The 15600-nt window shown below is 39.8% G+C and overlaps 1 protein-coding gene and 1 long non-coding RNA gene across 3 annotated transcripts in view; one reads left to right on the forward strand and one right to left on the reverse strand.

Annotated features, from left to right (window-relative positions):
- The window catches only part of ripor3 (RIPOR family member 3), a 64543-nt gene extending 52099 nt beyond the window's left edge, over positions 1 to 12444 (forward strand). For both annotated transcript variants that reach the window (XM_085457274.1, XM_085457275.1), the window contains exons 15-26: positions 183 to 419; positions 1106 to 1202; positions 2005 to 2259; positions 2343 to 2488; positions 2567 to 2732; positions 3735 to 3864; positions 4060 to 4224; positions 6619 to 6783; positions 8874 to 9076; positions 10521 to 10604; positions 10724 to 10814; positions 10914 to 12444. In XM_085457274.1, the coding sequence (XP_085313400.1) occupies positions 183 to 419; positions 1106 to 1202; positions 2005 to 2259; positions 2343 to 2488; positions 2567 to 2732; positions 3735 to 3864; positions 4060 to 4224; positions 6619 to 6783; positions 8874 to 9076; positions 10521 to 10604; positions 10724 to 10814; positions 10914 to 11014 (1840 nt within the window). In that variant the 3' untranslated portion in view covers positions 11015 to 12444. The remainder of the gene's footprint in view (positions 1 to 182; positions 420 to 1105; positions 1203 to 2004; positions 2260 to 2342; positions 2489 to 2566; positions 2733 to 3734; positions 3865 to 4059; positions 4225 to 6618; positions 6784 to 8873; positions 9077 to 10520; positions 10605 to 10723; positions 10815 to 10913) is intronic.
- Positions 227 to 3751, reverse strand: LOC146710038 (uncharacterized). Its single transcript, XR_014920527.1, has 5 exons — positions 3697 to 3751; positions 2551 to 2726; positions 2340 to 2474; positions 1095 to 2169; positions 227 to 276 (listed from the first exon to the last, which is right to left on the reverse strand). It is a non-coding gene; the product is annotated as an uncharacterized LOC146710038 (long non-coding RNA).
- Positions 12445 to 15600: the final 3156 nt, after the last annotated feature.

Here is a 15600-nt window from a genome sequence, read left to right on the forward strand (position 1 = left end):
GTTTAACAGCATTTTTGGATTGTTGCTGTACAGAATAAAAAACCTTATTTCAGATGTAAATAATAAGCGTAAGAAGTTAGTGCAACCATTCTGGCTTTATTACACCGTTTTATTTGAATGTGGTGGGAATTATCCAGCATAATTATTTTAGTCAAGACTGCTTTCTGGTCAACTGTCCACAGTCTCTCAAGGGCTCACAGCTACCCTTTCAGCCCGAGTCGAGACACCAGTCTGGGAGGAAGTCGGACTCAGCTGTCGCTCGGAGAGGAAGAATCCCTGGAGATCTCAACAGAGGAGTCGGAGACAAAGAAGAGGGTGGACAAGAAGGTAGACGAGGAGAAGGAGGAATGGGGAGTTGTGTTAGAGAGTCCATCCTTACCAGAAGAAAGTAAAACAGACTCCCTTATGACCTTACAGAGGTGAGGATTCACTCAAGAGAATACTATGTTTAAATATGTTTTTATTGGTTCCCAGAAGCTAAGAATTTGTTACATGTGAAAAGCAATTCAAGGAATACAGGCCACAACTACAGGAGTGAAACAGCATGTAACTGAGATGGAGGGAAAAATGATATATAATGATTGTGAGACAACCAGAAGGTGAGGAGGAAACGGAGCAAAGGCAGGAAGTACAACAACAAGATATATCTAAGCTTAAAGCTTTGTGGTAAGCAAAGTTACAATACAGGATACAATATTTAACTTACAAGGGGGGAAAAAACAGCTTTTTAAAAGATGCAAAACCCCACAATTTGAGATGAATTTCTTTTTTGAGTCAATACTCTCTTTATTGATAATACTTGTTAAAGCTTCAAATGTAAAGTTAACAATGACAATGATTAACAATGACAAGAGGTACTCCTAAAAGAGCCTAAAACAGGAACCTTCCTGTTGTTTATCTGTTCGTTATCTATTCTGGTGTCATAAGAATGGCAAAAATCCATTTTAACAATCACAGGTGAAAGTCAGAACAGAGGACGAACTATGACCGTACCAGCCCGGTAGCTTGATGCAAAGACGCCTTAAACTTGGCCAGTGGAAGAGGAACAAACAGACTAGCACAGTACTTCTGGACAGTAATAATAATGTTTTTACCTTTAATGCAGGTCGAGCACTCCAGACATCCTGAGAAAGAACACATGTGGAGAAGCAGAGCCTGAGACCCACAGCGTAGCCCCAAGTCAGGACACAGTCACTGGGCAGGTAAAGAGCCCACACTCGGGTCTTAGAAACACTTTGCTGACAGTCACTTTCACACTGCAATGGTAAACGATAATTAAAAGTCAAAAAAGCAGCTGTAGCTGTTGTTTTGATGTCCTTGACCTAGCTTTCTACTTGTTCCAGAGTTCTATTTAAATGTGGGCTTGAGGGGGGTTGTTTTCACTTTTAAAAATAACCTATTAATATATCCTATCTAACAATGACTGTACTTTCAGTGTCGGTTTCAGTGATGATTTGTCACAATTGGATCTGCTGCTGTGTTTTGTAATTGTATATAAGAATGATACACGAGTGGTGGCGTGAACACTGTGGGAACCCCTGAGAAAAGGCACAAAACATTAAATGCAAAGACAAGACAATTGATTTACTGCTGTTTCGCTTTAGCAACTAATTGTAACAAATTAGAGTTAAAGATATTTCAGAGTCAGACAAATTTCGACCAGTTTTCTTAAAAGAAGACAAAGAACTGAGTGCATCTAGTGCTTGACTGCATGTTTTTCACTGAGGTGAAAAAATGTATTTATTCAACCTTCAATAAGACATGAAGCATTTTTGTGGTCGCTTTTTGCAGTTTTATCTCATTTCATGTGGCCTTTTCATTTTTCAGCTTTTGTCATCTCTTTTCTGCTTGTCTGTGTTATTTTCCAGCTTCTCTCTTTTCTTCTTCTTTTCTTCTCTCGCTGTCACAGCTTGTTGAAAACGTGTCCTTCTCGGTTTTGTCACCTCGTGTCTCTTTCGTCTGGTCTTCTCATTTTTAAACTCAGTTTTTCCTACTTTGTCCCAGGACTCCACAGATTGTGAGGAATACTCTGTCACAGCCTTGCCAACACCACCTTCTCAAACCCCAGCTGCACCACAAACCTCCCCTGCAGCAGCTGCTCCGAGGCTGGCTGTGAGCGGGGTCCAACGTCATGCCCAGGCGCTCAGACTGGGAGCCATTATTGCAGAGCTGGAGAAAATATTACAGGATCAGAGCTGTGCTGACAAGGAGCTGAGAGCATTGGAGCACCAGATACTGCATCTAGCCACCATACTGAAGGTTTGTATTTATACAAAAACTGTAGAAACACCTGTAAACACACATGCTGTGAGTGAACCTTCTCTTTCCTCATGTCTTACCAGAACGACCTATCACTGCTGAGAAGCTCATCATCAGAGGAGACTCTGGCTGTTGAGGAGGTGCTGGGTAGCTTTGACTTTCTGTCAAACGACCTGAACGGAGATGATGACGCCTCTTGTTTGGGAAGCCTGAGACTGAAGGACAGTGGGTGAGTTCAGAGACAGAAACTTTAGTCCGCAGCGACCTGCAAAAAGCCTGATCTATGCATACTTTCTTTTCCCATTAGCATCAGTTCTTTCCAGCAGAGCACGCTGAGGAGTCATGGAATTCTCTCTCAAGGCAGCCAGTCGGCTTCTGAGGAAGAGCTAGTCATCACTCCTCTGACCTCTGGAAACTGGGGTCTTGATCAAGCTCTGGAGACTCACCTGGATATCTGTTGCATCCTGCTGCAGGTACAGAATCTTCATTTTATTTTCAGATACGTGCTCACTTTACTTGAAATTTCATACTGAGATACACACAAGGGGTCCAACGTCTTCCCCTAAGCATTTCACATTGCTCTCTTTAACAAGTTCTTCCGAACAATGCTGTTCATGTTTTTGTAGTAAGTTTTTAGATAAATACATAAATCAACAGTAACATTGTTACAGTAAACCATGTCTCATACTCATAGTTTATTAGTACCTAAAACATGACCCACAGAAAACTGGCAAATAGAAAGTGGAATTAGTAATCAAGTTATTATATGGGGGGGGTTCACTCATAAGCGACTATTTGTCATGTGGTGCAGTGTGGATAGTGGATAATTTAGCAGACCCAAATGCAGACATGTGAAGGCTGAAGTTGAATTCAAAGCGATTATTTAATTTTGAAGTTCAGAGATTAATAAAAGTCAAAACCAATAATCCAAAGACAGTTCAAAGTCCACAATCCTTATGTAAACAAGCACAGGCTAAACAGAGCTAGAGGACACAGCTATGGGGATGACGCAACAAAAAACAAAGGAAGATTGAGGTGATATATTTGCAAGAGGTGATGAGAGAGGAGGAAAGACGTGTGGGACTTCAACACAGCTGAAGACAGTAGCAAAATAAAACTGGGAAAGTAACACTTGATACAAGAAAACATCGGCGCAGAGGAGTAGGGTTAACACGGGGGGGCTGAACAAGACAGGCGAACATAGAAAGACAAACACAGACTCAAACACTGATACAAGACTGGCACAGAACAGAACATAAAAAGGGAACAAACTAAATCAAAACGTCTATAATAACTAAAACAAATACTGAATCCTCGTGACCATGACAGCATTTGCTTGTTTAGTCTGATGGCAACCACTTACACCGTAATCTGTTTCTTCCAGTGTACTGGATTACAAAATCCCTGACTCTCATTTATGTCAAACCTCCAACTTACTTTTCTAAATCAAACAAATGTGAACTCTGCTTCCTCAGATGATAAGAACGACCGACTTCACCCCGTCTAGAAGGGAGCTGCTGGAGGAAATGTCTCTCCAGGCTGAGGTCCTGGACAGAATCAGCTGTCTGCTGCTGGAGAAGAATGACAACATCTCTACACGAGACAGTTAGTGGAAAATCTGTAATCTAAGAACCACATCTGCCGTTAATGCATGAAACAAGGCACATTCTTTTATTCACATTATTTTCAAAGCAAATGAGTAATAAATTGAGATTTTTTTTATTATAATTATCAATTTCACATTTTCAATAAAAACCTTGTCCAGGTTCTTACAGTGATTCTCCTTTTGTTTATCCTCAGTCCTTCCTAAGGCCCAGAGAACGAGGGGTCTGCTGTTGTTCTGGGAGGAGTGTGTGCACGACAACAGCTCTCCTTTCTGTTGCCACATCGACAGCTTCACAAAGACACTGAAGAAGCGTTACACACACAAGGTGAAGGCCAAGCAGCCCGGCCAATCAGAGAAAGGTACAAAAGCACCTCATCGCCTTAACTACAAATGCTTGAACAAGTCTCACCCCCTTTTTTGCTCAACAGTGGCCCCTATGACCATGAGTGTTAATTAAAAGACAACGGGACATCCAGTCCCGATCAAAAGTTTAAGACCTCTTGAAAAATGGCAAAAAATCATATTTTGCACGGTTGGATCTTAACAAGGTTCAAGTAGAGCTTCAACATGCAACAAGTGAGACAAAACATTTTTTTGAGCATGCAATTTATTGGAAACAACGCCAAAACTGAAACAGGCTGTTTTACAGCTGATCAAAAGTTTAGGACCACACGCCTTTAAAAGGCCAAATCTGTAAAAATCAAAAACAAACCGTGGCTTCGTCATTTTCTGTCAGGCAGTCACACTGTCATGACATTCTGATAGCAAAGGCAAAAAACGTTCCCTTTTTGAACGTGGTCAGATTGTTGAACTGAATAAGCAGGGACTCTCACAGTGCTCTATCACTGCTGAGGTGGGACACAGTAAGATGAGGGTTATGCCACAAAAAAGTCAATTGGATGACCCAAGAAAAATTTCACCAACACTGAGCCGGAGGAGCCAATTGGCTGTCTGTCAAGACACTGGACAATCCTTGACTCAAATTAATGCCGTTACTGGTGCCGACTGCAGCCCCATAACCATCAGACGGCATCTGAGATTGAAGGGCTTTAAAAACAAAAAACGTCCTCAAAGGTCTCGTCTCCTTGAACGCCACAGAACTGACCGTTTGGACTTTGCAAGAGAGCACCAAACACGGGACATTAAAAGGTGGAAGAAAGTTTTATTCTGTGATGAGAAAAAAAATTCAAACTTGGTCATCCTGATAGTTTCCAACGATACTGGCATGACAAACAGATCCCACCTGAGATGTTTTCTACACGCCACAGTGGAGGGGGCGCCATAATGGTCTGGGGTGCTTTTTCCTTCAGAGGAACAATGGAGCTTCAGGAGGTGCAGGGGCGTCAAACGTCCGCTGGCTATGTCCGGATGTTGCGGAGAGCCTGTGTGGTAACGACTGGGTTTTCCAACAGGACAATGGTGGAGTACACAATGCCTGCAGGACAAGGGACTTCTTATAGCAGAATAACATCACTCTTTTGAACCATTCAGTGTGTTCCCCAATCTAAATCCAATTGAGAAGCTTTGGGGATGGGTAGTTTCCAAAAATGGACAACAGTTCCAGACAGTAGATGCCCTTTTTTCGGCTGTCTTCACCACTTGGAGAAATCTTCCCACTCACCTCATGGAAACACTTGCATCAAGCATGCCGCAATTAATTTTTGAAGTTATCAACAAAAGAGGTGGAGCTACTCATTACTGAGTTCATAAGTGGGTTTACGGGGGTTTTGGAGGTGTGGTCCTAAACTTTGGACCAGCTGTAAAACAGCCTGTTTCAGTTTAAGCTTTGTTTTTGATAAATTGCATGCTCAAAAAGATGTTTTTTCTCACTCCCATTCTTCTTGTTGCATTTTGAAGCTCTACTTATAACCTTGTTAAGATCCAACCATACAAAATCTGATTATTTTTTTATATTTTGCAATTTTTCAAGTGGTCTTAAATTTTCAATCGGGACTGTATTTACAGACTCTCCTGAGTGGGATGATCAGGTGTCCCACTTTATGAAAGAATGCATGGCATTTTTATCTCACAGTGCCCCACACTGTAATAAAAGTCAGGCTTTTATCCAGTGGCTATAAAAAAGCAAGGAATGCCGTCATCATAGATTAAGTGCAGCTAATGTTTTACTGCTGCATATTATGAATCACTAGAAAGTGGCAAGGTTTGCAGACCTGAGAAAATATGAAGGAAATTGCCACAAATAAAAGAAAAGTTTGTCAAAAAAAAGATGGGTGGATATCTACTGAAACCGATCAGCAGCTGATCCAGAAAGTTTAAAAAACTAAACAAAACTACTGTAACAGTTACGGTGAGAGAAAATGGAAAATAATTTTGGCATGAGATCATAAAAAAAGTGTGAAACAGCAGAAAAGTAAAAAATGGAAATGTAAGCCATGTGGAAATATCTCAGTAAACTTCATAACTCTTTGAGAAAGTGAGAAAAATGTTCAGGAAAATAACAACTTGAGAAAAGCACAATTTGGATACATTTGTTCAATTTGAAATTGCGCTGCTCGTGTACTTTGTGTACATTTCTGCAGTATAGACGCCTGCTTATACTTAAAATCATATTTCTCAGCTTTATATCATGAAGTCTCACTGTAGCTCAGACAATCTTCAGCGTGTTTATCCAATAATAACCAAAACTATAAAGCCAACTTAAAGCAGGATTCTAAAGAACAGTTTACTCTAATGTAATGTTGACTCAAAACCACCTTGATGTATTAATTTTTTGTGTTTTACCTCCTCTGCAGTGTTTTCTCAGCTCCTGCAGCAGGTTCAGGCGGCCTGCCGGGTGGTGCCCAGCTCTCGGTCAGTCTGCAGCCCGGAGAGAGTCACCCTCTTCCAGCTGTCAGTCTACCTGAAGCGCTGGAATTTCCAGGAGCTTGGAGAGCACATCTCCCGCCTCTCAAAAGAAGGTAAAGCTTCAATTTACAAAGCTGTCAACAGATAAATATATCACTATTATCTACCTTAACTTATTATTCGTTTAAAAAACTTTCGTGAAATAAACATATATCACAGTAAGTAATAGTAGTAGTAGCCACATTGTATTTATAACTATAATTTATAACCAAACACCGTAGGACATTAAACATGGAAATTCATTTCCATATGAACCCATTTTAATAGTTTTATATTTGAAACTTTACAGTATTTATACAGAAGTTATACATGAGAGGCATTTCCAAAGACTGTGTTTGGAGGTATCAGGAATGGGATGGTGTTATACTTCTAAGCTTCCAGAGATTCCAGCTCACTAAAGGCATCTGGACCATCTGTTATGGTCACCCCAAACAAACAGGGTGTGTTCTCTTGCACGCCTGTTTATGCCTGAGAAATATTTTGAGGTTTACATCTTGTGAGAATATTTCTTCAGTAGTGAAGAATAGTAAGCAGACCTTCAAAGGACTGTTTGAGGAAAATATGAGGAAATATTGAGTCTGCGTTAGGCGTGCATTTGTCACAGATGGAGTAAGGAGCCTGGAAATGCAGGATGTCAATAGTTTGAAGTAGTACTTGTGTTTAGTTCAGGGGGACACAAGCCTCTGTAGAGGCTCAATAAATTTCAAGAACAAACACACAGTTCCTGGTGTCAAACTATAAACATGAGCACACAGCAACTTTTCCGCCTCCCCTTTGCTCTTTCCATTCCTCCACCTCCTCTTGTTCAATCTGCTAGATTTCGCTACAGTATACAGATGTCTTCTGTTTACTTAAATGCTAAACTGCATTTGGTTTGCATACCACTGCACTGAAGAGAAAAAAAATGCTAAAACAACAACAGCATTTGTATGCTTGGTTCATTTGGGGACAAATAACTCCTGAAATAAATCTCAGTGGGTGGAGTTTACAAGACAAAGAAAGACAAAAAGTGTGCCAGAGAGATTAGATAAAACATCATTTACTTTTTATGCTGCAAAAACATTACACAATGTTCTAGTATGTAATAAAAATAAATAAATAAATAAATAAAAATAAAATACAAGCATATTCTGTTTCATGATAATATTATGCATGTTGTGAACCGGCCAGCAGTGGCCAGCAGAGAGTGGACCCAGGATGCATGACTCAAAATCACGGCTTTATTAACGCTGGTAAAGGGTGAAGAAAACAAAAAACAAAAACAATGACTGAGCTGGGTAGGAATAGGGAGCCAAAATGGACCAATGGAAGCTACACACACTACAAGGGAGAGGCAGATGATATGTCCACAGGAGGAGAGAGTGGGAGGGCAGAGTGGGTTTAACAGAATCTGACGAGACGGGGGAGCCAAAATTGAACATCACACACCCGAGATGGGGGACTATCAAAATAAAATGGGAAGTAATGCACACAGAGACCCAGCCTAAGAAATGCAAACTTGACACAGGGACCAGAGACATGACTGAGTGGGGAGACAAAAGGATGAAACACAGAGAGATCATAATGGGAACAGGAAGGGATAAACACAGGGACCGGGACTGAAGACATGTTTACTAGACATCCGCGGAGACGGGACACAGGGAGACCAGACAAAGACGAGGACATGACTGAGGAGACAAAAAGGGTGACAAAATGCAGAGATGAGGCTGAGACAGACTGGGCACAAAAGGAAACTAATTTGGTCAATTAAGAAACCAAGAACTATAGACAAACTTACTCAAGAACTAGAACAAAAATACAAAAAACAGAAATGGAACAAAAATACTGGAACAAAGAGTCAGGACCATGACAGTGCACACAAATATGTGTAAGAATGTTAATACAGCACCAAGAGAAGGAAACAGTTAAACCAAAAATATTATTATTATAATTATTAAATGAACGGTCCTTGTTTTCCTCTCCTTTTCCTGGCCGGTTTCCATAAAGGGTGAACTTTAAAACTTTTCAGCCAACAGTACGTTTCATAAAGATCATGAGATTTGAATGAAAGCTGCTAAATGGATGTGAGCCCCCTCACTCAGCTCACTCAGTGGTATGTTGTTAATTATTTTGTTGTTCATTATTATTCATTGGTGCATTTCAGAGTACATCCTCTCAGCCCTGAGTAGCCCCAAACGGCGGCGGGCTTTAAATAAGCTGAGGGGCCGGAAGATCACAGAGCTACTTCCACTGGGATGCACCCTGCAGACTCTCGCCTCCCTGCAGATCGACTCCAACCACAAAGTCTGCAAAGCTGCCACCAACTGCATCTCCAGAGCTGCTGGTTGCAAGGCCTTCAGGAACAAGGTACATGAAAACAAGTCATCTTTTGCAGAGATTAATAATAATACTAAATTTTATTTATAGGCCCCTTTCAAGACACTCAAAGACACCTTACAAGCAATGAAATATTAAAATCACAGTATGGATATAATAACAATATCAAAACTCAATACAGGAAGGAAGAGCAACATGCAGAAAATCAGAGAGATGTAGAGGTGCGAGGTTATGGAGAGACTTGAAAGTAAGAAGCAGAATTTTAAAACTAATGAGGTATTTTACAGCAAGCCAGTGAAGGAGCTCTCTGTGCATTTCCACTGGAGGAACTCGGGTTAATAAGTTCTAAGGAAATTTTTTTATAGCACACTTAGTGGATAATTCTTTCTGAAGGATTTGAACTTTATTGATTGGACTTTGATATGACAGCTACAATGTAAATCCACATCTTAATATTAGGGAAGGATTTGGGGTCCAAAACATTGGTTTATGGCTACCAGTGTGAATATCAATAAAACAAATGACCAGCGCCTTTATCCCACGTGTGAGAGTGAGAGGTGGGGTAGACTTGGACTCGACAGCTTGTAAGGTGCTTTAGTTTATCACAGGCCTAACTGTCCCTTTTACTAGCATTGCATGAACCTTAATTTGCTGTAGTTAATATTGTCATATCGACAGTTTGTGGTGCTTGGAGCTGAAAAATTAAGCTATACTGCAGTTACTCTTATGACAACTTAAGGCTTGTTCCAAAAATGAGTCAATCCCCATTGACTTCCATGTCAAAATGTCTAACTTTACAGCATTAAAAAAAGCATGCTTACAGCCTGGTATAAAAGAACATTTTAGCCTTTGTCAGTGATTCTTCCTTTTATAGCAACATATAAAAGTTTTTGTTTTTTTTTTAATAAAAAGTCTAATTTGCATAGTGATAAGGCTTAAAGTTAGGATATTGTTGCTTGTAGTGGGAGCTGTAGCCATCTCCACCTTTTAATTCCAGTCACTCAACTGGATTCCCGAAGATCTAACGTGCTGTTTGGAGCCTTTTGAATTATTTCAATTGAGTAATCTGACATATAATATGGTCTGCTTTGATGTACGACAAAGACAGATGTGCTTCTGTTATCGTTAGTGCTTTTAGTCTGTTAGAATTAACAGTTACGTGTATTGCAACCATTCAGTTTATTAATGCAGCTTGATAATTTTGCTGGCATTAACTGATAAGTTAGCATTCCACCCTCCTCTCCAGATGTGGTAACTTCGGGCTCCAAAAAACCCAACAACAACAACAAAAACATGGTGGCAGCAACATCACTAAACTAAACCAGTGGGTTATGTTACAGTGGCCACAGCCATCTTTTATATACAGTGTATGAGGCCAATCCAGCAGCATAAGTGACACCTCGTGTGTGTGTGTGTGTGTGTGTGTGTGTGTGTGTGTGTGTGTGTGTGTGTGTGTGTGTACTTTCTTCTTCAGGCGGTGCTTTACTACACAGAAAGCCTGAAAAGCAATTATATTAAAATCCAGCAGAGCTCCTGTTTGGCTCTCAAATGCCTCCGGGTAAGCAGAACACAACTCTACACAGTCACAGCAACACTCGGAAGTCCTCTGGTTTTTATCAGCTAGCATAAGTGTTTGTTTGTTTGTTTGTTTGTTTTTGTTTTGTGTTCTTCTGTCAGGCGACAGAGAGTGTGGACCACATAGCAGATTTATGGAGATCAACAGATGAAGATCTGCGTAGTGCTGCCAGAGAAACTGTCCTCTCCTTTGGTACAAGCGTTATCCCTTTTCATCACAGGGTTATTTTTTTTATATACCTATATTGTATTTTTATTTCTTTTATTACTTTTTCTTTCAATCTGTCTGCAGGTAAAAAGGGATACCAGGCCTACCAGAGGATGGACCAGCTAGACACTGAGATGCAGGATGAGGCTTACCAGAACCAAGAGACTGAGATTACGATTTTATAGGAAACAGATCTGGATCAAAGAATAGGCACAAATGTTGTAATGATGCTGGCCAAGAGACTAAAACCAAGCCTATGTCAAAATGGAGAAAGTTTACAAACCTGTCAGGACGTCGCACCTTCTGGGAAAACATAATTTTCTTTTAAGAATCTGTGGTGCGTGTGCTACGAGATCTTCCTCAACAACTGCAGAGGAAGATCTCATGATGGAGACTTCAGCTTTCCCTGGATGGATCATTCACTCACTGATGTTGATTAATGACTTCTTATTTCTCCTGTATTGTTTTACTCAGAATTTGAATTTATTTTTGTTAGATATGTAGAGTTTTTCTTAAAGAAGACGTCAGCTGTAGTCTGACTTTTTTCTAGTGCTGGGAGTTATTTCACCAACCAGTCGATATGACTGTCTTATTGGGACATGAAGGATAAATATAATATTATTTTACATAATCTTGCAAGTGTGTGTGTGTGTGTGTGTGTGTGTGTGTGTGTGTGTGTGTGTGTGTGTGTGTGTGTGTTCGTTTATAGCAATAATCAGCTACAATAAAACAAAAACAAAAAATCACATGAATATTAAACCCTGGCAGATTAATGAAATCCACATTAACAGCCTCTCCTGCCTGTGAGAGCTGTGTCTTGAATTAATTTTAAACAAGAGGAGTCTACAAATCAAGTTATGTCACACTACTCATTTTTCTAATCATTTTTAAGGCTTAATTGAGAAAAAAAATCAAATATATCTGAAAACAAATGCAATCTTCCAGGTTTTATATTCAGAATAATTCCTTTTTTTATATATTTTTACATGCAAACCTGTGGACCTTTTCATTTTCACAGGAGAAGCATGACTTTTCTATCAAAATCCCAACAAGGACGGATGTTTGTTTGGGGTTTTTTTTTTTTCATACTACAAATACAAATGTTTTAAATGATACCAAATTCTCTTTTATCCAATTCTTCTTTGACAAAATGGATGTTTAGACAAAATTGTTCACGTTGGTGAAGGAAAATATTTGGTCTGCTGCCTTTGTGCCATCACAGAAACGGAGACCGCTGCTGACCTCTGCTGGCTGTTCACATATACTGAGCTGGAGAGGGACCCGAGGAGACGTTTGCCTGCCACAGAATAGATTTGGCTGTGGTTAGAGTGACCTAGGACCTCACTGACCAGGCGGTTTTCGAGGCCGTGGGAAGAAAGATGATGACAGCAAAGCAGTTTAAGTTGTGGCATAAAATGACATTTTTCTTCAGCCATGAGAACTCTGCATCAACTTTAAGGAATCATGTTGGAAGAATCTGCTTCATGGATTGAACACAGTGTTTGTTTCTGTTGTTTTGTTGATAATAGGATGCAGAATCGTTTAGCTTCCTAAAACAAAGAAAAATCCTACAAAATCTTAACTGTTTTCAGTAAGAAGCAGAGCTACGCTTTAACCATGTTTGAATTCTGTGTGTTTTGTTTTAGCCCCCTCCCACACAACCAGATGGTGCATGATTTGCACTTCAGGAGAGTTTACACAATCAAGAGGGAAAGATTTCAAAGTCATCTTTGTACACAGATGACATACCCTCGCCCCCTCTTTTGCAAAACTCTCACAGTCTGACTGAACACCAGTTATTTGCTGGTCTTTGGTAGTTTTCCAGGTGCTGAATCTTTGAAATCAAAATGTTTTCAAAGCTGCTTTTTAAAAGGTTGAGAATGAGGAAAAATCAATGTGCTGAGAAAGCTTTGGAAACAAGCAGGAGGGCAAAGGAAGTAAGGTCAGAAGGAATAAATGTGCTCACACTAGGTGAACAAACAAGGCAACATGCTGACATTTATGACATTTGCTAAAATCATCTCAATTTATCTGTTAGCAACCATAATTTTCCCCCCAGATGCCTGAAAAGGTTAATTTAGCCATGGTCATATCAAACAATCCCTTGAATGGCAGATTTGTAAAAAATATATATACATATATATTTTTAGTAAGTTGAATAAGATAAGACACAAGACAAAGTGAAAACTTTCTGCTCGGCATAAAAATTAAGACTTGCAATTATTTGTTCCTAAAATTGGTGATTCCAGCCGTGAAACTCATCTCATTTTTTCCATCTGTGTGTCAGACTTTGGTGATTTCTTTGAACTGTGTACCCAGAGCTAACAGCAGGACATGGAAACTGAATTTCAGTTTATTTTGAGCCAGATTTATTGCACTTAAAGAATGAACTGAGGAGACTTGCCGATCTGGAGATGGCAGCGGAGCAGGAAAAACAGATTCAGTTCAAAAACTTGGTGTGGGCATCTGAGATCAATATTTAACCACAGCTGAGCAGGAAAACCTGAAGCACAGGGAGAGACGAGTTACCTCAAACCCAAAGCACAGAAAAACCACAAGACTGAAAGGTGGTCGAAGCATGGTCACGACATGAGTGACCAAACTATATCACAGCCAGTGGAGGAGCTGGGAAGGATAAGGCTCAGGTGTGCAGGTTGATTAATCTGGTGGACTGTACCCACAGAGAGGAAGAAAAAGACAGAGACAGGCAAGAACAAACAGGAGCAAGCACAAAAGAAGAGCAGTACTGCATCTGTGTATAAAGGGTTACTGAGATGTATTTAAGACTTTCTGGTGCATACCATATTTACACAAGTGGAAAAAAAGTGTGCTGAGAAAGTATATGAAATATTTTTAAAAAAAATTGCCCGCCCTCTTTTTCAAACACTAAATGAAAAATTAAATATAAATAATATAAATTAACCTCTACAATAAAAAAAAGTTAAAAAGTGACAATTTAAGTTCATTTCTAGAATTCTAGAAGAAATACAGCATGGCAGATATGTTCAAATAAAATAAAACTGCAATAGTAATAATTACATCATCTCCACAGATGATTTAAAAACAAATAAGGAATGGTTGGTTAGTTTTGATGTGTACAGTCATGGAGAGTAGGTCATGTATTTAGTCTGGTTTATGAACACAGAGGTCTGTAGGTCTGATTGTGAAAGATACTTATGTTGTCTGACTTTAACTTGGACTTGCTCTGCTGTTGTAAATGTAAAGGCTGCACTCTGGCCTGGGAAACATGATAAACAATATTTTTTTATGTAATAAAAAAAAGATTTCTTTGAAGATGTCTTTTCATCTTCAAGAATCAATTGTGTTTTTAAAGAAACCCAGTTTGTGGCATACAATGGAGAAACATTCACATTTTTAAATCACAAATGTTGAAAAAAATACAGGAGCTCCAGTTTCTTTGAAGAATTATGAATTCATTGTGCATCAGTGTTTGATTTGTAAACAGGCGATACTTTCTGAGCTCTTTCAGGAGCAAGAAAACAGAAAAGGAGGTGAAAGCTGATGCTAATTGCTTTGGGGGATAGGAGCACATCCTTTGCTTTGCTTGCAGTTCAGTTGCATCATTATCATCATATGAAAACCACTTCCAGTTCTAGTTTCCCATCATTAGTCAACCTGTTTGAACCGTGTACAACAGTGCTCCATATAACATGAAACCATGCTTCCACTGGTCACACGTGTTTTTAGTAAACAGGCTATTTGCAGGGTGCACCACGACCAAAATCAATTAGCATAATACAGTCTTCCTGCAGGAAGCTACCATGAGAAGATGGTGAGCAACAACGCCCAGGTAAGCTGTGATGTTTAATCAATGATCAGTTGATACTAAGAGGCCAAATTGTACTAATTATACCTGATTCCATCACTCCGCTTCTACCAATCTGAGCTACCGATACAAGGTAGGATGGAGCCGCACCCCTGTGTTATTAATTCTGATCCTACTATCCAAATGTCGCAGCCTGTTGCAACAGGCAACATTTTTCCAATCTTCTGTCCATTTCTGATGAATCCCTGTGAATTCAGGGTCCTGTTAATAGCTAATACCTGGTGTGGTCTTCTGCTGCTGTAGAGATGCTCTTCTGCATACCTTGATTGTAAGTGTGGTTACATGAGTTACTGTTGTCTCCCTTTCAGCTCAAAGCGGTCTGGTCATTCTCCAACATCAATGATGTGGATTGGACGAAATATTTTTGCCTCTTTGCACCATTCTCTGAAAACCGTAAAGATGGTTGAGTGGGGAAACACCAGTATATCACCAACATGTAGCTCATCCTGTCACCAACTCTGAATTACTTCACCATTCTGGTGCTGAGTTTCTTAGGAGTTCATCTTCAGCATGTCTGCATGCCTAACTGACTTGCTGCCATGTGATTGGTTGATTCAATAATTGCACTGAGCAACTGAACAGGTAGCCTGCTCAGTCGGTGTGAGTTGGAGCATGTGTGTTCCTCAAGCTCAGGAGTCTGAGGACCCTGCACAGCATTTTAGCTGTCCTAAGCCTGCACTCTCCTGGACAGCGATATCTGATTTGTCCCTGGAATCTGCTGGAGCCCAGTTTTGGCATTACAACTACAGATAGGTCTGGATCACTTTTTTTCTCTTGACACGTGGAATCATTTTAAAACTGCACTTTATATTTAATGTGTCATCTTTGTCTAATACTTACATTTAATGATGTGACAAATATGCAAAAACTATTTGCAACACGATTTTCCTACAGAAACAAACAAACAAAACAAAAACAGCAAAA

Source organism: Copadichromis virginalis, linkage group LG5 (assembly GCF_057382275.1).
Source record: "Copadichromis virginalis isolate Kocher_CV1m ecotype Utaka linkage group LG5, C_Virginalis_male_GT1.1, whole genome shotgun sequence".
NCBI lineage: Eukaryota > Metazoa > Chordata > Actinopteri > Cichliformes > Cichlidae > Copadichromis > Copadichromis virginalis.